Below are 22,952 nucleotides of genomic sequence, written 5' to 3'. Positions count from 1 at the left end.
ATAAATGAAGCAAGGCAAACGGACTTTTATATACAAGAGATTAAGCGCGGGATTTTTGGGTGTCAAAGTGTTTAATCACCTAGTGCCAATCTAAAGTGAAATAATCATTCGGGTTCAACAAGTGTGGATGATTGCAATCTAAAAGGGAAAGATTACTCTCGTAATTCAATCCCAAAATAAGGTAATTGGAATACTCACTCTCGTGAGCTATTCACAACATATAATCAAGAACTAGCAATAAATGGAATACCCACTCTCGTGGGCTATTCACAATTGGAATACTCACTCTCGTGAGCTATTCACAATAAATCCCTTAATCAACATGTCCTCTCTCGAGGTACAAGAATCAAGTGCAATTGTGGGTGCTCTAATTCATAGACAAATTTAGCAATGAAACAAGTAATTAGGATCCTTAACTACAAGCATCAAGAAATTAAGCCACAATTACAACACAAGTAATAAACCCAAATAGATATTTCATTCAAGCAATTCAAGAACTAGGCACATAGGTTCATAAACACTTATCAATCCAAAAATCCCAAAGGAAAGCTTAGCCTATCATGGCTAAAATAGATTCAACAAATATACAATAAAGCTTTAAAATAGAAAAGAGAGGAAGAAATTCTCCCGAATGAAGCCTCCAAGCTCTTCTCTTTGATCTCTCTTCTCCAATTGATTTTTCCTTTTTGAGCTCTTTGAGAAGATGAGAGCTTCCCTTTCTTGATCTCCTTTGTCCAAATCCGCAGCCAAGCTTTTTAGGGTTGATAGGAAGTGATGCTTTTATAGTGGGTGGAGAATGGGGGGCAAAAATGGCAATTCAAAGAACAGAAAAATCGCAGATCTGCAACTTTCGCCGCGGCGAGAATTAGGCTCGCCGCGGCGAGAGCGTCACTGCCCAAATATTGGGACTTTCGCCGCGGCGAGAGTGAAGCTCGCCGCGGCGAGAATCTGCCTGGGACGCATCTCCAACTTGCAACCTGATTTTGACCCTTTTCCCTTTTGAATCACACTTTGATGTCTTCACAAGAATTGTAGCCCTTGAAGTCTTCTTTCCAATGGTTCAAGAATCATCTCATTTGGAATTTCCTAGCTTGAGATATGACCCAATCACCGAGGTGTCGCCATATTTAGTCGGAATTACAACTCTTTGATCTTTTGACCATTTTTCCTTTTGATCTACACTTTGATGTCTTGATAAGAGTTGTAGCCCTTTAAGTCTTCTTTTCAATGGCTCAAGAATCATCTCATTTGGATATTCCTAGGAAGAGATATGACCCGATTACCAAAATGTCGCTATGGTTGGGCGAATCTCTTGCTCAACTTTTCCTTTGTTTTGTTCATGTGGTCAAATCCATTGAAAGTGCAACTCTTTGGCTCCCTTGGAAGTATTTTTGACATCATCTTAGCTTCACCTTGGCTCCCCTATGGCTTGAGATTCATCCAAAAATGTCCCGAAAGACATACATTTCCTTCAATTCATCAATTTATGCACCTAAAGATATAAACAATTGAATTAAGGCACATTTTGCATAAAATCAAATTATTTATCACTCAAAATAGGTTTATATATAGGGTGAAAATATGGAAAAATAGGCACTTATCACCCGCGACGGGGGGTTGAAGGTAAGAAGCCGGTACCACTAGACCGTAGTACTTGCCGTGTTCAGATGTGTCCCTCATGACAACCGCGGCTCCTATTTATACCGAGCCACCCCCATCCTAGCCGTCCACGTGTACGCTTCAGAGACCCCACCCCGCTTCTCGCGCCACGTGGTCCACGTGCACCGCATCGCATGCCACACCCCCACACCTCACACCCATCGGCCGCCCGCGGTGCGCGACACGGGGCGCAAAGGGGGTGCCGGGCCGCGGCGCGGCCACGCACCCGGTGCGCTGGCCGCGCCTTGGCCGGGCACTGCCAGCGCACCCCCGAGGCCCCGCCGGCGCCACCCACGGCCGGTGGGGGCATGTGGGCTTCCTGGACCTGCCTTGGCCTGGCCCACCCACCCAAGCCCAGTTTTTCCTGGCCCGTACCCAATATCCCCATCAAATAATAACAAATTATAACCAATTATAATATATAATTACCATAAACATTTGTCAGTGGTATTACATTAAGTATAATGCACGTATATGTAGTAATCTATAATCTATAATAAGATACAAATTTATTATATTTTAGTTTCTAACCATTTATAACCAAAATTCAAATGGTAATATCCTACTAACGTGGTCAATCTCACCCCATTTTATTCATATAATTATTTTGGTTATAAACATTAATGCACGTATATGTAATAAAATACAAATTTATTATATATTTGTTTCTAACCATTTATAACCAAAATTCAAATGGTAATATCATACTAATGTGGTCAAACTTACTCCATTTTATTGAGTAATAGATGTGACCCACAATTTATGGAATTAGATTATTTTTGCATAGGACTTAATGAGCAACAGTTATTTTTGTTTATAATTATTTTGGTTATATACATTAATGGACGTATATGTATTAATCTATTAATCTATAATCTATATCTATACTATATATAAAAGTAAAATCTTTTTATTTCATTTTTTCGCCCAAACTTTTGTAATCAATTGATTAAATATTTTATTGGTCAAATATTTAATAAAGCTTATTTTTAAGAAAATGTAAAATGGAAATTAACTAATATCTATTAATTGGTAATATTGTTTATATATTTACGTATCAATGATATTAATAAAAGAAAAATCATCCCCTTCAACTTTCCTGCACAAACTAATATTATTAATTAATTGGTCAAAATATTAATAAAATTGGTAACAAAATTTTATTTACCAAATTATCGGAATAATTAAACCATTATAATTGTGAGAATAATGGAAACAAATTCTGTGTAATTTTATAATAAAAAATAATTTATTAATTATTATCTACATCAATAATACTAATTCGAATACTATCTGTATTTCTATATCTATACTACTATTAATAAAAAATAAAATAATCCTTTGTGAAATTTCCGCCCAAACAATAGTAAAGATAAAATAAAAAAAGAAAAGTTGATATTACTAATTGATTGAAAATATAAAAAGATCCTAATCTATACTATATATAAAAGTAAAATACTCTTATTTCATTTCCCGTCCAAACTTTTATAGTCAATTAATTAAATATTTTATTGGTCAAATAATTAATAAAGCTTATTTTGTAAGAAAATGTAAAATGAAAATTAACAAATATCTATTAATTGTTATTATTGTTTTTATATTTACATATCAATACTATTAATAAAAGTAAAATCATCTCCTTCAACTTTTTTGCACAAACTAATATTATTAATTAAATGGTCAAAATATTAATAAAGTTTAATGGGTAACAAAAATTTTATTTCCAAATTCTCGGAATAATTAAACCATTATAATTGTGAGAATAATGAAAACAAAATTTACATAATATTATAAGAAAAATAATTTATTAATTATTATTTACACCAATAATAATAATTCGAATACTTATATTTACACCAATACTACTATTAATAAAAATAAAATAATCCTTTGTGAAATTCACGCTCAAACAATAGTAAAGATAAAATGAAATAGAAAACTGATTTTACAAATTGATTGAAAATATAAAAGGAATAAGGTTCAAATTGGCCATTGAACGTAACCTGAAAGTGCAATTAGGCCATTGAACCAAAAAAAAAAAGGTGCAATTAGGCCACTGAACACTCCAAATGTATGCAATTTCACCTGATAATAGGTTACTATCCATTTCATCAGGTTACTTGCTTACATGGACGGTGAATTCACATTTTAATATAATTTTTAATAACAAACTATTAAAATAAAAAATTAAAATAATTTAAAAATTAAAATTAAAAATACACACACACACACCGTAATAAAGCAAAAGTTGTTTTGTGAAAGAAGTTGAGTTTCCGTAAATAATAATAATAATAATAATAATAATAATAATAATAATAATAATAAAATATAAATAAATAAATAAATAAATAAATAAATAAAATTTGATTCATCCACAAGTTTCTAATTAAGGTGGTAAGGGTATTCTTAAAGGGGGGAAGGTGTGGTGGTGGCCACAGATTTTTTTTTTTAAAAATTATTTTAATTTTTTATTTTAATAGTTTATTATTAAAAATTATTTTAAAATGACAACTCACCGTCCACATAAGCAAGTAACCTGAAAAAATGTATAGTAACCTGCTATCAGGTGAAATTGCATACGTTTAGAGTGTTCAGTGGCCTAATTGCACTTTTTTTTTGGTTCAATGACCTAATTGCACTTTCAGGTTACGTTCAGTGGCCAATTTGAACCTTATTCCAATATAAAAAGATCCCAATGAAAAAGTAAATGGAAATTAGGCAAATTGGAAAAAGAAAAAGGATATTACTAATTGACTGAAAATTATTTAGAAACTTTAAAAAAAATTAATTACACATTCCTTTTGAAAAATTTAAATTATTTAAACTTTTAAAAAATTAGTTAAACATGGATTGTTAGATTTTTTATAATAATTACAATTAATTCATTCAAATATGGAGGAGGAAGAAAAACTAAATGCGATATGGTGAAAATGAATAAATTTTTTTAAAAAATAATTACGCTTTCCTTTTGAAAACATTAAATTATTTAAACTTTAAAAAAATTCATTAAATATGGATTGTTAGTTTTTTTTTTTTTTTTTTGTAATAATTAGAATTAATTCATTCAAATATGGAGGAGGAAGAAAAACTAAATGTGATATGGTGAAAATGAATATATTTAAGATATAAAAGTATAATTGCACATATATTACTGTAATTTACTAATAATAATAATTGCATAATAATTATTATGGTAATTAAACTAAACATTGGTTGTTGAATTTATTTTTTAATAATTATAATTAAATTATTTCTCATTTTTCAATACTTATTGTAGTAATAATATAATTACATAAGTCATATTACATATCGATCTTTTAAAGATAATTGTAGACAAACAAGTCATATATTATTCAATTAATTGAGTAATACTTTTGCACTAATCTTATAATCAAATAAATGTACACGTTCAATATTAGAATTTTTTATAATTTCACCTTTATTTTTATTATCTAAATATACAATAAAAAATTTATCCGTGCATTGCACGGGTAATTGGAATACAATAAAAAATTTATCCGTGCATTGCACGGGTAATTGGACAATTATAAAAAATTTATCCGTGCATTGCACGGGTAATTGGACAATTATTTGCTCTAATTCAAGCAAGGAGAACATCAGAAAACATAATTGATCCAACCAATTTTATCAATTGCACTATATAATATTCGATGTTATAATTTATATAATTGTATATCGATCCAAATATTCTTAAAATATTATAATAAATCTATTCTGTGCAACGCACGGGCGAAAATACTAGTAATAATAATAATAATATATATTACCGTTACAATTTTCCTAATTATATAATTATAATAATTCCTAATTGCCTAGCGTACATATATAATTATATATTGATTGATTTGCAGTTATATAGATATATAGGGTATGATTTCTTCTTCTTATTATATACACATATTTAATTGACTTGAAATTTTTATTAATTATATTATTACTAAAAACCAAATAATATGTAATAATATTACTAAAATTCCCCTACGTTTGGGCGGGAAAATTTTGGAGGAGGATGTTGCTTTTATATATAGTATAGATATAGATATAGATTCCATACAATTATAGCTATTTGTTTATTACCAATAATAACTAATATATTTGAGCGGGAAAATTTGGGAGGAGGATGTTGTTTTTATATATTATTATTTTTATTATTATTATTATTATTATTATTATTATTATTATTATTATTATATAGATTATATAGATGCACATATATGTATTAATATATAAAATACAAATATACTATCATAATAAATAAATAAATAATAAATCTATACTATAATAATTATAACCAATTATAATTCATAATTATCATAAACATTTGTCAGTGGTATTACATTAATGCACATATATGTATTAATCTATAAAATATAAATATACTATCATAATAATTACCATAATTACTAATAACTAATTATAACCAATTATAATTAATATTATTCTATCATAATAATTACCATATTACTAAATTACTAAAATGCCCCTACGTTTGGGCGGGAAAATTTTGGCGGAGGATATTACTTTTATATATAGTATAGATTATGCCAAATTTGATTGGGACGGGGTTCGAACATAAGACATTTCTTAATTTATAAAGTTTAAACTTTAAATAAGAAAAATAGATTTGTAATTTTGCAATCTTCAGTTTTTAATTTCGTATTCCATCGAACAAAAATAAAATTATCATTCCAAATTTAAGAGACAAAATTAAAGCCATTAGTTAGGTTTGATTTGTAATTGGTTATCATAGGTGGTGCATTTTATTTTGGTGTTACTAATTAGGAAATTAAAATTGGTATGTTGTATACGTTTGAAATTTTGTCCTTTTTTTTGGGTGATCTATAAACACAATTCCAACTATGTTAAGCATGCTCATGTTGTATTTTAGAAATACATTTGACTAAAATCTAGGCAATGGTCAAGCACTACGCATAATTAATTAAAAGTTAGATTTTGCTTTAGTTTTGTTTTTTTTTTCATCGTGTTGTGACATATTTTAGTTTATAGATTTAACAACATTTTCTTAATATGCTATAAGGAGAGGAGCAGTTTTTTAAGCGACGAATATATAGTAGAGGAGAGTGGATCATAGCATTAATCATGGCATTAAAATAATCCATGTAACCTCCATCCACTAGCAGAAAATTAATTCTGCCACTAGCCAACATTTACACCCACTACCAAGTCCATTATTCACAAAATAACTCTGAAAATAATGATTGGAATTAATCAAGTCCATTATTCACAAAATAACTCTGAAAATAATGATTGGAATTAATCAATTTAATTCTGAAGCTACGAATATATAGTAGAGGAGAGTGGATCATAGCATTAATCATGACATTAAAATAATCCATATAATATAACCTTCACCACTAGCAGAAAATTAATTCTGCCACTAGCCAATATTTACACTCACTACCAAGTCCATTATTCACAAAATAACTCTGAAAATAATGATTGGAATTAATCAATTTAATTCCGTAATACCAAGAGTCATTTTTGAACGGACACAGTAGGTGAAACGTCGCGTTCGAGAGGTCACAAGAGTCGCAATGCGAGACACGGTCCAGTCTGTGAACTCCTGATCTCATGTGGTTCTGAGATGGAAAACTTGTTCGAAAATATGGCATAACTTAGCCCGCAAGGCCAGCCACTTTTCCAGACGACATTCGTGCCCGCGTACACGAGTCAAGCCTTTTCAGGCTCAGTTTGGAATTTGATTTGCATCCCCCCTGCGCGCGAGAACCTCTATGCCATACAAGTCAATTAGCAAGCCTCTTGTATTTATACTTTTATAGTGGGGCAAATCTTCCTTCCCAACCAATGTGGGACCAAGATACATAAGCTTTTCCCCACTTCAAATTCCATCTCCAATGGGTCTACTTTGAGAACCAATTTATCATTCACCCATTATCCATTTTGAGCGTACAATATATGGATCTCTTCGTCTCACTACGAAGAACCTGAATCCACATTGACCCGACCCAAATAGGTTGTGGACCCCACTTTAAATTGTACCATAAAATGGCCACTAAAATGTCATTTTAGTGCTATTTTTCCAACACAGAATTTATACGCTTAGGTACAAATTTACATAACATGAGACACAGAAACACATAATACAAAACACATATTCATATTTTACAGTATTAAAAAATACACCTTATAACGTGAACTGCACAACAAACGACTGTCATCAAAATTAAAATTTAAAATTTAAAATAACGTAGTATAGGACTAGGGTCTACAGTATAACGATTGCGTGGATTAGACGTTATAATTTCCAATGGGGATTAGGGTATGGTTGTCTATTTCTTGCTACGTTGCTAGGTATTTAGGTATTGATGAAGTCCAATCATATCCATAGAAAAATGGATGGATTGGCCCCGCCCAAGCAATCTAGCATGTGGCTGCGGGCTACATATTAATTAAACTCGATATTTCAAGTTTTTTTGACATTGACTACACAAAAGTTTGGTACTGATTAAGATTTTTATCTTTTATATAATAGCACTAAAGTAGTCAAATAAGTCATTTAACTATAGATCAAAAAGTAATTAATCTCTTACAATATGTTTAGTTCACGGAATGAATTTTGAGGGAATAGGTAAGAAATACAATATGAATTTTGAGGGAATAGGTAAGGAATGGAATGTTATGTTATTCCATGAGGAATGGAATAATAACAAATTTTTCTATAGGTAACCTCTTATTTTTAGTAACCATAATTTTCAACCGGTTTTTAGTAAAGTTATAAACCAATTAAATCGGTTGTTGAAACCGAAAAAATAACAAAAGAAAAATATGAAGAGACAAAAATGCCTTACTAAAAATAAGAAAAATCATGAAAAGGACTAAAAATGTATTAAAAAAATAGTATGGGATGTTAAATGAAAAAAACGATAGTTTGAGATTAAATTTAAAATTGCCACAAAAGACAAAGGACATCTGGTGAAATTAATTCTATATAATAATAATAATAATAATAGTGATTATGATTATGATATATATATAGGGGCTGGATCCTATGAGATCACTCTATTAGATGAGATCATGAGATCCCATCTCAACCATTTATAAATTTGGAATGAATGGTTAGGATTGATATTAAAATATAAATTATATTAGGACAAAATTAATTGAAAAGGATAGAATTGTAATTTGATTATGATCTTTTGTAATGGAAATAAATGAAATGTAATAATTTCCATATATTAAGTAAACCTAATCATGGTATCACATAATATATTTTTGTAATTTTTTGTAAGATGTTAACAAAAGAACAATAAGGAAAAACAGAAGAAATCATATATGTTTCGTTAATGGCAAAAAACATTACCATAAGAATTTTTTGAACTTTTAATTTTCCTTTGGTTCGAAGGTGTGTGTGTCATTGGTGTTAGGCGTGTGCATATACCTGTGCTTGTTTATTTGAACTAGTATGCGTTTTGATTGGGTAGCGCGTCATTTTTGTCTATGAAAGCAAAATAAATGGGTTTCGCATGTTATGTGTATTGTAGTTTTTTTTTTCTTCCCCCTTTTGTTGATATTCATAAGTGTGTGCAGAAAAGGGTTTAGAACGTTTTGATTAGAGCAATTATATTAAATTGTTATGTACGTAGGTGCCTGCGATAGTGATGACGAGCGTGTGCATAAATCTGAGTTACATGTGCGTATGTGTAGTTGGGCGTGTGCGAAAGACTTAATCTATAATTGTTAGCGATCATGGAGTTAGGCGTGTTTGTCATTATTTTTGGTTAGAAGTTGGGTTGTCTATGGAGTTACCGTCTGCAACCCCCCCCCCCCCACCCACCCCCTTTACTTTGCAAGTGCGTGAAAAATTAGTGATAAGGAAATTAAGGATTAGGGATGTTTTGTTTGTCAATTAAATTTTATATATAATGGGGTACATGTGTATGTGGTCTTGTGGTTCGAAGGTGTGTGCATCATTGGCGTTAGGCGTGTGCATATACCCATGCTTGTTATTTGAACTAGTGTGCGTTTTGATTGGGTGGTGCGTTATTTTTGTCTATGAAAGCAAAATAAATTAATGGGTTTCGCATGTTATGTGTATTGCAGCTTTTTTTCATTTTTGTTGATATTCATAGGTGTGTGCAGAAAATGGTTTGGAATGTTTTGATTAGAGTAATTATTTTAAATTGTTCTGATTTACGTAGGTGTGTGCGATAGTGATGACGGGCGTGTGCATAAATCTTAGTAATGTGTGCGTGTGTGTAGTTGGGCGTGTTTTTGGTTAGATGTTGGGTTGTCCATGCAGTTAGCGTTTATTGGGAACGGTGGGTGCGTTTACTCGACGGTGTGTGCGTCCGTGATTGCTAGCGTGTGCAAACCGCTGGGTAATGTGTGATTGGGCATTGTTATTAAAATGCATAATACGGAATGCAATTTTTTGTGCGCTCATGGAGTTAAGCATGAGTGATTTTGAGATTTGGTTTGTAGGTGTGTGCGTTAATGGGTTTAGCGGGTGTTAAACCACAATTTTGACATTGTAGTAATGTGCATTTCTTTAAGACGGTGTGTGCATGCGTGAGCGTTAGCGTGTGCAAAATTCTGGGAACTGTGTGCGTGGGCGTTGTTAAAAAAATGCGAAGTACTGAATGCAATTTGTTGTGCGTGCATGGAGTTTGTAGGTGTATGCGTTAATGGGTTTAGCGTGTGAAAAAGCCCAAAATATGACATTGTAGTAGTGTGCATGTCTTTAAGACGACGTGTGCAAGTTACTGATTAAATGATTTTCTCTTCAACAAATGCAGGACCTGGTGTGTGTGTGCGTGCGTGAGTGTTAGCGTGTGCAAAATTCTGGGAACTGTGTGTGGGCGCTGTTAAAAAAATGCGAAGTACTGAATGCAATAAGGTGCGTGCACAATGCGTGCAAAACAAAAATCTGTAATAAACTCATCAAAAATTGTCGAATGATATAATGCATTCCTTACAAAATGCACCCTAGTCACTACTAAGCCAAGAAACGCTAACCATACTTTAATTGGTAAAAGTTATGTAAAGAAAAAAAAAAGGATCTTGTGAGACTAAAATTGGTTGTCACCGAACATGTGCTGCAACTCCCACTGCAAAGTCCATGTTCCTAGCTAAAATCTTCACTGGCCGTACTATCTTGAACTACATTTTGGTCATCCCCACCATTGTTGGTTGCACACACATAAGCACCATCTGAAACACACATACCATTCAAGACTAAAAACAAATCAGCGTCGACAATGCACACACGGGTGTTAAACCCAATGCACATACTGTTCTGTAATTGAGGTTGCACAGACTGCATATGACACACGCACACACGTCGTTATTATTCTATAAAAAATGAACCAAATGGAATGTCACCTAAAATGTAGAGGGTATAAAATCCTAATATCTAGAGTGAAAAAGCACTAATTGTTGACAAATATGACAGTTGAAATGGAACTCGCATAGACTACAAACCAACACGCACAGAGGGTATACAAATCTAAAAAATGGACCAAATGAAACTCGCACAGACTACAAACCGACACGCACAGACTACAAACCGACACACACAGACCTTGGTATTGTTCTTTACAATACAGTCTTTTACTGTATAAGAGTTGCTGGGAGCTTGGGGTGAGGGGACTGCATTTTGTTGCTTATTCTTTCATCTTAATTTTCTTCTCTTGGCTAAAATCAATAGCCTAAGCCCTGTACTAATCCATAGGCACAGTGCATCTGAAATTCTGGCTAGCAATTCTTAAAACAAATAAGGTACTGAATTTCTATGTGAAAAAGTGAGATACAATCGCAATAGAAGAACATATTAGTGACCCCCTAAATTGTTTTGCCAAATAAAAGCTTAATCCTTCATAGTCCCTTCTACATTTTCCAATTTCCAGTAGCTCCAAAGAGCAAGCGTGCAGAATTAAAGGAGAAGCTGATAAAAACCAAAGCTATAAGAGTGAATAAATTTCTTAAACTCAAGGCATTGAATAAGAAAGTCATAAATGGCACAGAAGTTTCAATCTTTGTTCTCCCCTCTACCACAGACTAAACACTCAGAAATCAAACCCAAAGATTCAAATATTTTCACCATTTTTCATCAATTACCCCTGTCCAACCCAGAAGGTATTGCAATAGAAATTTGACCTGCAATTGGCGGCAATGGCAGCAACGCCATCAGTAGTGAAGCCCTCACAAATGGAGAGCGAAAAGACCTTGAAGTTCTTGAAGACCTAGAGATCAACTCCAAACCAACACGCACAGACCTCGATATTATTCTTTACCAATGAACCAAATGCAATGCCACCTAATATCTAGACTGAAAAAAGCCCTAATCTCATCAGACTGCACCCAGACCCAAACCCCAACCACCCCCTATCTCGCCGGAAAACCTATCCAAAAAAACAAAACGCCAACCCCAACAAACAAACTCACACGCCGGTAACAATAGACCCAAAAATAAAGCCCTAACAATATCGCATTAAACTACGCAACTCAGAACCAATTTAGAAAACGGAAAGAAAAACTTACCTTGCACAGCATCTGACGATGTTGCCTTCAGCCTCTTAGACCGCCGGAGCGAGAAGCCGGCTATGGAGAGAGAGACAGACGGAGAGTGAGAGACGGAAGGAGAGAGAGACTCTGATCGTGAATGAAAGAGGGAAGAGTTAGAATATCGCTAAAAATAAAAATAATAATGCACATAGCTACCCAAGTTACTAAAAAACCCCTTAATAAATTAAAATCAGTACTTAAATTAAAAACAAATCAAAATAAATCTGAACCCTTGAGCAAAATTAAAGAACGATTAAGATCTGATCTCACAATCTCGTGCAGATAAGGTGATCTCACTGGATCCAAATCCTATATATATATATATATATATATATATATATATATATAAAAGATTTTAAAACAATTATCATATGTGTATTATAATCATAAATGTATAAACATATTATATTTGCGCATAATTATAGGATCTGTATTTAATTTTAAGGCAAAAATTTGTGTGAGACCGTCTCACCATGAGACGGATCGGGTCGGGTTGGGTCAAGATGCAAATGTAACACTTATATGCACAAATGTCACACTTATATGCTCAAATGTAATACTAATCAGGAATAAAATTTTTGTTACTTATAAGGGTAAATGTGATACTTTTAAGGGAAAATACAATACTTTTACATTTCGATTTAAAAGTATTATATTTTTCCTCAAAAGTATTATATTTGGCCTTATAAGTAAGGGGCACTTGTCAACATTACTTATTATGAAAAATGTATTACTTTTTCTCTTATAAGTAACAAAAATTGTATTTTTGATTAGTGTTATATTTGAGCATATAAGTATGACATTTGCACATAAAAGTATGACATTTGCATGGTGTTTTGACCCGACCCGACCCGTCTCACGAATAAGGATCCGTGAGACGGTCTCACACAAGTGTGGCCCTAATTTTAATATTAAATTTTTATATGTTTATTTATTTACATATTCCATAACCAATTTCAATTTTAAAATTTTGAAACTTTATTGAAGTTAGAATTTAGCTACTATACTACTTTTATTTTTCTTGGTAGAAAATTTGTCTACTACACTGAAAAATAGTGGATCAAGTCATTTACTCATATATGGTGTATTTCAAAAATCGCTTGCCACGCCTTTGACTATGTTAAGCAACCGTTAGTATTTTTTTTTTTTATGAATTACGTATTATACACAAATCGTATATGAGATCTAATTATATTGTTCTTATTTCAGATGCAAATCTGATCAATTGTGTATGTTGATGCTTCAAGAGTGAGAAATTCAACTGGGCTAAAGATTTTACTTTGTAGTAATTTAAAATATTGTTGTAAGCAAACAACTAATGTTGTTTAGAAAGAAGTTTTCAATAATTTGTAATTTAAATTTATATGTAGAAAGTTAATACCAATTAAATATTTTAATTTGAAACAATGATTCAAATATTTTTTTTTCGAACACAATTATTCTCAATATAATCGTATATTGAAAAGTCTATTATAACAATTTCAACCTTTCAGTTGTAACACCCCGATTTTCAACACTAACATTCTAGTACAAAATCCGTAACAAACGCTGCGGGAGCTTACATCTTATCAGCAGAAAACCGGGTGTCACCGCCACACCTAGAGTGAATTCTATCACCTCTTTGATAAAACTCAACTCTAAGTGCTAAGGCTAACCTTACAACATCAACATCAACATACAACATCGAAACACAACATCAATATCAAACTTATACATAAGGAAGTCATTCTTCCAGAGTATCTATTCTAAGATAGAGTAAACTTCAACCTGCACTTCCCTTCTATTCCGAGCTCATCGGCTACAGGGGCCCACACTAATCTGCAACTGATAAGAAACACATTGAAGTGCAGTTAGCGCGACGGCTAAGTAAGGAAATCCAATGTCACTTAAAAGTAGACAAAGGTTTGAAAACATAATAATTTGGAAATAGTATATCATTTAGTGAATCAAAATCCACTCGTCTCGTGAGACAAAATTCATTACTTTCTCAAAGACGTTACAGAGTAACTCTTTTCTCATCTTTAAAACTTCCTTAGTTTCATACAGTAAGCGTGAGGCCTTATGGAGTATTCTCTTAATTCCCTTCAGTATGAACGAATCATACAATACGACATAACGACGAATAGACTTCGCCCACAACATGAATGATCATAGACATAACCACCATACGGGAAAGGCACTTTAAGTTCTTTATCCCATAGGCTACAACAACATAACGACATAACGACCACTGGGCAAGGGCACTTACAGCCACCCGTGGGTCAATCAAGGTCCTCCTCAACTCACTTTAGAAACTAAGGGTTTGAAAACATGATCCTTCCTTCAGTTTTCTTTCTTAAATCCTTTCTTTTGGACATAATTCACAAATGAGTCCAATACTTGAAATTGGCTACTTCATTAGCCCCTGAAGGATTTTCAAAAGACTTTTCTCAACAATCAAGTGAGATATTTTCCTCAAAAATAATAAGGTTTTGACAACCTTTATATCAAAATAGCATACGTTTTTCAACGTAAGTTTTCATAAACATTTTTGGATACACTTCATATGTCCATCTCATACTTAAAATCGATCAACATTCTTAACTATCGTCCTCAACAACTTCCACTATGATCAACACCATTAGATCATAACTTGAGGATATCGTACATCCAAATATATATAAATTCTAATAGGTAAGGTCATTGCCTAACCATAGTCCATAATTATCCAACAATTATTTCCTCAAGAGTCATCATATACAATCTTTATCTCAATATTTCCATATAACACTTTCCCTCAATACATATCACAATGATATCTTTATGTTAACTTCATCACCATTTCATAACCTACGTATCAACACACTATAACATCATCATCATCCTTCTCATAGTAACCTATATACCAAAATAGAGAGATCTCAACTCTCATCATCATATTCATAGTCATAATAATCTCTTAAGATCATTACAACCCCATCAACTAAACATCAACAATAATAATCAAAGCCTACACCAAACAACCACATTTAATCTCACTTTCGCACCCCTGGACGCCGACGGACGAGCAGTGGACGCGCGTCCGAGGTCGCGTCCGCCCACTCTGCCAGAAATTTTCAGCTTGGCGCAGTCCGAAAGATTGAGCCGGTAAAAATAATTCCCGAACTCTTTTTCACTTGAAATTTTTATGGTAGAACCCCAACTCATAGTACTTGATGTCCATAAAAAGTTTTGATCATTTTGATCCGCGAATAAACACAGAAAATTCCATTTTTGCCCTTGACAGTGTGCTGTCCAGAATTTTTCTCTCTGGACCAGTTTTGGAAAAAAATTCGAAAACCATACTTATACTACTCCGATCATTATGAAATTTTATATGCAGGTTCTACACTTATTGAACTACATATCTGAAGAAAATAGGATCAAAATACCTCACCAATTTTTCCCAATAAATCTCGGAAGTTACTGCCAGAAATCTATCTTGATTTTCAATATTTTCACAAGTATAAGCTTATATGGACATAAATATAATATGTACATGCATATATTAGCTATGAACATGTACACAAAAACTACCAAAAATTCAAAGAGTAATTTCTTGAACCATCTAAGAGTTCCTCAAGTTAAACACATAATTTTCACATAACACATAGATTTCATGTACACCAATCAACCACAATTCACAACGTAGCTATCAATTATCTAGTTTCAAATAACCTCAACCAAATAAAGGGATTCCTTACCTCCACCGGGTTACTAGTCCTCATAGAAGACTTTTGGAGTTGATTTTCCCAAATTTCACCTTAAAATCCTAAGATCACAATCAACACCATAACAAGAGATTTCAAGAAATTAATCTCAAATCCATGCTCTAGGAAGGAAAATAGAACTATTTACCGAATAAAAACGAAGATTTACCGAATAAAATTGAGAGATGTGAAGGAATTTGCCATGGAAATTGAAGCTTTGTGAAGAAGATGGAAATGGAATCATCTCTCTCTCTCCTCACGAAATGGGAATGAAGAATTGAAGAAATGGGAAATTGCTTTTATATTGATCCCAATATTATGTGATAAGCTTGGAAAAAAAATAATAAAATAATAAAATATCTTCCAACTTATCAGTTGTGGTTCAAACAAATAAGGTTTCGGTGGAAAATAATCCAGATAGAATAATTTCCGAAACTAAAAATTTATTTCAGTCAAAAGCTCCAAATTGGGCTAGGTTCGATACACCGCGAAATTTTGCGATGCTACGATCACAATGAATTTTGGGTTTAAAATTTCGGGGTATCACATCAGTATTTTATTAACATCCTTATATACAAAAACAAATCATTATAATCATATAACATTGAAGACATCTACATACATATCGAGAGCTGATTTAATTATAACATTTAGTTTTATACTTTTCATTCCGTGCATTGCACGGGTAAAACACTAGTAAGTCAAAATTGACAGATAGGTTAATTATTTTACCAAACAGGGCTTAAATATTTTGTAATTTGATAACATTATTGTTTTTGTTTCAAACGAAAAGTCACATCCCCATTAAAGATATTGATATAATTATGTTAAACATATAGATTAGATTGTAGTTTTAAAAAAAAACTCATCATTTCTTATTTTATTTTACTAATTAAAGATTTCTTTTTAAATGTTAAATTGACAAAAAAGACTGATGAATATTAATGGTAATATTAAGTAAATGAGAAATGTCATTTTTAATATCATTTGACGAAAATTGTTAATTTTTTTTTTTTTTGACTACTTGTTAATTTTTTTTGTTTTATTTATTTTTTAAAAGGAGTGGGCCCCAATTTGATATGATTTTTTTGGTAAGTTATTTCCAATTAGTCTTCTTTTTCTTAAAAAAAAAATGCTGACAGATTGTTGCAGTTGACAATAAACTTGATCTCAACTAAAACATTTTATAGAAGGAAGAATATTATGTAAATGGCCAAAAAGACTTTGTCATATTAAGATTGACATATTTTTCTTTTAATCTGTAACACAATCGGGTAGCTCAAGTGGGATGAATTTTGGAAGAACCCGAATCAATTCCCTCAAGTGATGATTCTCCCTGGGCCATCAATTCCCTCAAGTGATGATTCCCCTAGGCAAGCTCCCGTGCCTTCCAAATCCCCGGAAGGAGCGGGGAAGTTTACTATTAAGGATATCATAGTCTGAATCTTAAACTGGACTTTTATCAAAATGTTGCTTCAACCATGATTGAGTATCAACAGAAACTAAAAAGTATCCTTTTTATGTTTAAAGGAAGTAGTTAAAGAAATGGAATCTAAAATATTCATAACCAAGATCAGAGCATGCATGTTCCATATATTAATCCACAAGTTCACAAATCCTAAGACAAGAAAATGCTTATCAATCAACTTCATCACTAGTAATTGAGTACGTACTTTGTGCCATCAGTCAATCTTCACAGACAGAGTATATCTTACAAACAAACCAGAAGCAAGCATGCATGCATAAAAGCCAATTGTCCCGGTTTAAACAAACAAGGCATATGACTCAATCAACATGTAGCCGAAATATAACATGCCTGAGACCAGCTTTGTAATTTCCAACTTGGTGAGTATACAACTAAGGGACCGGCAGTCAGATAGGCCCTCCACCACACTGCAAGCCTGCAATTAGCAGAGCACAACAGTTAACTCTGCGCATGTGATCAACAAGATCAGGAAAACTATGAAAACCAAACCAAAGATGTAGCAAAACTAACTGGTTCAGCCATATGGATTTCAAGATGAAAAACAGCTCAATGAAAACACCCCAAAAAGAAAGAATAGATCGAAAAGGCAGGTTTCATGTGATCTTATTCGTCTTTACAGGGTCTTCCATAGCTGAATTTTTATAACCTAAATAACTGCCTACAAACACTAATGGAACTGAGATACCAAACCGTAACCAAACATAGTTCCAAATGGAACAGCTCCAGAAGATTGCTCCCCCAAGATCAGAGCATTCAGTACAAAGAAGACAGCAAAAAGAATTCCAGGAAACAAGAAAGCAGTTTTCAAGGTAATCTTCTTCTTTCCATTCAAACATTTTGTATACACACACTACTTGATGTGCACTAGATATATATTGCAAACTTTGTGTAGCTAAAGCTAGTTTTCCTTTATAATTTACCACATTACGTACATATGTATACATATAATGTATAAGACATCAAGAACAACTAAGCCAGATAAGAAAGAATGAAACACATTTATCAATGTTTGAACACTTCACATTCAGTAAGAAATAAGAAGCATACCCTTTGTTCCCAATAAATTAAAACTGTTGATTACTATATTAAGCAAATAAAACATACAAATGAAAATTTTAAAGTTTTTCCAAGTTGCATTAAAGAGAATTGGCAAAGTTGACAAGCGCAAGAAGAAGAAGAAGAAGAAGAAAACTTACTCAGCGGCCCCAGATGAGGTGGAGGAGCAGAGCTGACATAGTTGGAAGTAAATATACAAACAATCCACTCCCCCATTTTCTCTTACTCTTCCTATCATTCTTGTCTTGGTCTTCACTGTCGGGAGATACAAGAGGAGGAGGAGCAGAGCTAGGAGATGCAAGAGGAGGCGGAGCAGAGCTGGCAATAAATATACAAACAATTAGGACATCAAAAGAATGAATTATAAGCTTTTTCACACAAGTAGAAGCATGAATGAGAAGAATGAATGTGGGGTGTGGGGTGTACTTACGCTATACAGAAACCGGTAAGTTGACTCTTCAAAGGGATGGGGTAATTATGATCGAATTCCATTTTGAAAATAATAGATGACGAACTCACTTTAGTTTTATCACTTTGAATGGTCCATTCAAGTTCAAAATCAATTTCGAAGCCGTATATCAAAAAATCTTCATCTAAAGCACAGCACATCACACAAAACCTTCCACCTCCCATATCAGCTAATTGTTTCCAATCATTTTCTAAGCCATACTTATGAACATCCGAAGTATGAAGTTCAGCCAGAACCCTATGAGATATAGGATCAATATCACCCTTATCACTAAGGTGAACATTATATGCAATGGGCAGAACACCACCATTAAGGGCGACTAGAATCCAAGTGTTATCAGCCAATTCATTCGAAATCCCCATATCGCCAACATGTAAGAAGGGAAAAGGAATATTTTTCTCTTTAAATTTGTCCACCATGGACTTGCAATCCTCCCATTCTGAATCTGAATTTATGGTGTTGAACTTAGATGTTTGAAAACAAGTCTTGGCGTCTGTAATAAACACATATATATAACCTCTAAGGAAAAAATGACACCGTGCATCAAGACTAACCATGTTCATTAAATTATAATCACGTAGGACGGGTGGGGTGGCAGGGTTTTAAACAAATTCTTGTTTGGATCAAAGTATTGAAAATGGAAGGCGTGTCCAATCATGTCAAAATTATGACCAAAATAATCAGGCAGTGACAACAGGTAAATCCGATCCTCAGCTCGAATGACGTTAGGATACATCATGCAATCACAGTTTAAGTTCTGAAGTGGTTTAATATTTTCAAGCGGAATTTCTTCAAACTTGGTTGGATCAAACATATAAACAAGATCGAAATATTGAAGTCCATCCACATCCACAACCTTAGGTCTGTCCACGCACACATCCCTTTTGTGAAAGTAGCCCCCAACCATATATACAATGTGATTGTGGCTAAAGAGTCCCATACCTCTTGGAAGAGGTTGAGATGGATTAGAGAACACAAGCTCGACTTCGTGTTTAAAACTATTAGATGTCATAGGGATTTTAATCCGAATTATTTCTACTCCGGAAATGAAATAAGCATATTTGAATTCTGAGATTTCCGCCATCCTGGAAGAAAAAAAAAACACATAGATGCATAATTATACAAAAATAATTAGATCAAAACTAATAACACATATAAACACAGTAGAATTTGTAAAAGAAGCAGATCTCCAAATTGGCAACTCTAAACACAGTAAAGACACACTACCAAAAAGAATTTCGTCTTCATCACTAACTGCCAGTGCATTATATTCCTCAATTCATTTATAATACCGTAGCTTAATATTGGGCCATCGGGAAAATTTTCGTGGACGGGACACCCTTCCCCCGCCGCATTTAATATATATTGGATACACATACACTGGCAGTATATACGATATATGCATAATAAAGTTTTAACACTCGAGCAATCCAAGTATTTAACATAGATCAGATCATCAATAATTAAACAAAATAAATGAAATTAAAAGGCAGGAAAATAAATTTATTTATCTGTACTGGAGTCTGGAGACTGCCGACTGGACTACTGGAGTGGAGGAGTTGCGAAGGAGACGACCGACTCTGATCTCTCGTCTCGAGGTACTCTTCTGAGTTTGCAAATTGCAATTGTAATTTGGGAAGGGGAAATTAGAGTTTAAGAATTAGGCATTTTAGGGGAAATGGGTAAAGTCGTAAAGGGTATTAGGTTTTTTGGGTTAATGGGCCGAAATGGGGACTTGGGATTTGGAGAAGGGTCCGGAAGGCAAATTATCTGTTGTTATGTCATGGTCCATATTCATAATTTTATAATTTTATGTTCACAATTTTAAAAAGAGTTAATTCCAGCAATTGTCCTTCGATTATGTTGATTTTTCAAAATTATTTCCTGACTTTTAATTTGGACAATTTAAGTCCCTTGACTTTTAAATTTTTTCCAATGCTGGTCTTTTAGTCAAATTTTGGTTAAGTTGAGGTAAAATGAAGGGGTAAAATTGTATGTTCACCTGTTTAGTGTATTATTACTCGTATTTCTCCTGTCATATACACTATATATATGAATATAATCTTAGTCGAAGAGACTTCGACTGAGATTGTATGGTTTCGATTGAGATTTCGACGGAGATTATATTCATATATACAGCGTATAGGACATGAAAAATACAAGTAATAATACACTAAATAGGTGAATGGACAATTTTACCCCTTCATTTGACCTCAAGTTAACCAAAATTTAACGAAATGACCAACATTGGAAAGAATTTGAAAGTCATGTGACCTAAATTGTCTAAAATAAAAGTCGAGGATTAATTTTGGAAAATCAACATAGTCGGAGGGCCATTGTTGAAATTAACTCATTTTAAAAATTTATATTCACAATTACATAACTTTATATTCACAATTTTATAACTCTATATTCAACAGTATAACACAACTTTTGAATCTATATAAAAAAAATTGTGAATATAAATTTTAAAAAATTGTGAATATTGAGTAACGTAATTTTGTATATTGAGATCTAAAATTGTGAACATAGAGTTCTAAAATTGTGAATGTGGACTCGGGTTCATAGCATATTTGCCGCAAATAACTGCCTTAAACACTGGAAATTTAAACTAGTGATTGAAAAAATCGGTTACTGGTACAAATAACATAAAGAAATGTAACCAACGTTTATTGGAAAAAGCAACCCCAAAGATTTGGGACCAAAAGCTGTTAGCAGTAACCATTGAATAAGTTTCTTCAGATTGAGATGGATTAAAAGCGCGGAATGTATTTGCACCATCACCGTCTTCAAATAAAGTACTCCGTATTTTCTACGGTAGCACCATGAATAGCGCATAGCAAGGCTGCGCCCAATACACCGGCAACTCCCATCATATGAAATGGGTTCAATGTCCAATTATGAAACCCTTGAAAAAAGAGGATGGATCGAAATATAGCTGCTACACCAAAATTAAGCGCAAAGAACCAACCAGACTGACCTAGCGGATAAATCAAGAATACATAAACAAAAATAGCAACTGTCTTTTCCCACTGTCTTCATCAGAAAAATAAACTCCTTCATTCACAATTACATAACTTTATATTCACAATTTTATAACTCTATATTCAATAGTATATAACACAATTTTTGAATGAGTAAATGCCCAAAATGGTCCATCGACAATAGCATAATTCACAAATTAGTCCTCGACTATTGATTGAATCCAATTAAATCCTCAACTATTCAAATTTTACCTAATTTGGTCCTCCGTATCAATAGTCGAGGACTAATTTGTGAATTATCCTATAGTCGATGGACCATTTTGGGTATTTACTCTTTTCGAATCTATATAATAAAATTGTGAATATAGAGTTCAAAAATTGTAAATATTGAGTAATGTAATTTGTATATTGAGATCTAAAATTGTGAGCATAGAGTTCTAACATTGTGAATGTGGACCCGGGTCCATAGCATATTTTGCCGCAAATTATTGTGTGGTCATACCTTTAATAATATATATTAAAAATATATACTTTGTATTTGGCTATGTGGACCACGTGGCTCATGAAATAATTATTGGGCTCTAGAACAATGGAAATAAATTACTATTTTTTAAAAATTTAATTAGGTTGGCTAATGTGTTAGCCTGCCCTGTCAAGCCCGCGAGTTAGGTGAGATCGCGAGATGTGTTAAAAAGTCCGTCTTTAATATGGGTTTGACAAATTAGATTCCGTCATATTCTTTTTAACGAGACAGGACGAGTTAACTTGAGGTTAACTCTATTTTGAGAGTTCTAGCTAGTAACGATATAAACGTTTCATCATGCATTCTCCTTATAGCATATTAAGAAAATGTTGTTAAATCTATAAACTAAAATATGTCACAATACGATGAAAAAGAAAAAAAAAAAAACCAAAACAAAAGCAAAATCTAACTTTTAATTACATGTTGTATTTTAGAATACATTTGACTAAAATCTAGGCAATGGTCAAGCACTACGCATAAT

At 32.8% G+C, this 22,952-nt stretch overlaps 1 protein-coding gene and 1 long non-coding RNA gene across 2 annotated transcripts; both read right to left on the bottom strand.

Annotated features, from left to right (window-relative positions):
- Window positions 1–10,559: 10,559 nt before the first annotated feature.
- On the bottom strand, window positions 10,560–15,991 carry LOC115996393. Its single transcript, XR_004093606.1, has 3 exons — window positions 15,948–15,991; window positions 12,202–12,312; window positions 10,560–10,872 (listed from the first exon to the last, which is right to left on the bottom strand). It is a non-coding gene; the product is annotated as an uncharacterized LOC115996393 (long non-coding RNA).
- A 1,499-nt stretch (window positions 15,992–17,490) lies between these two features.
- LOC115995692 lies at window positions 17,491–20,616 on the bottom strand. Its single transcript, XM_031234796.1, has 5 exons — window positions 20,482–20,616; window positions 19,907–20,049; window positions 18,926–19,457; window positions 18,636–18,813; window positions 17,491–17,854 (listed from the first exon to the last, which is right to left on the bottom strand). Exons 2-4 carry the CDS (start codon window positions 20,046–20,048, stop codon window positions 18,636–18,638), a joined length of 852 nt encoding a protein of 283 aa, XP_031090656.1. The 5' UTR covers window position 20,049; window positions 20,482–20,616; the 3' UTR covers window positions 17,491–17,854.
- Between the last annotated feature and the right edge of the window lie 2,336 nt (window positions 20,617–22,952).

Source organism: Ipomoea triloba, chromosome 11 (assembly GCF_003576645.1).
Source record: "Ipomoea triloba cultivar NCNSP0323 chromosome 11, ASM357664v1".
Classification (NCBI taxonomy): Eukaryota; Viridiplantae; Streptophyta; class Magnoliopsida; order Solanales; family Convolvulaceae; genus Ipomoea; species Ipomoea triloba.
The sequence above is the reverse complement of the archived record's forward strand: the minus strand, read 5'-3'. Positions and strand labels throughout refer to the sequence as shown.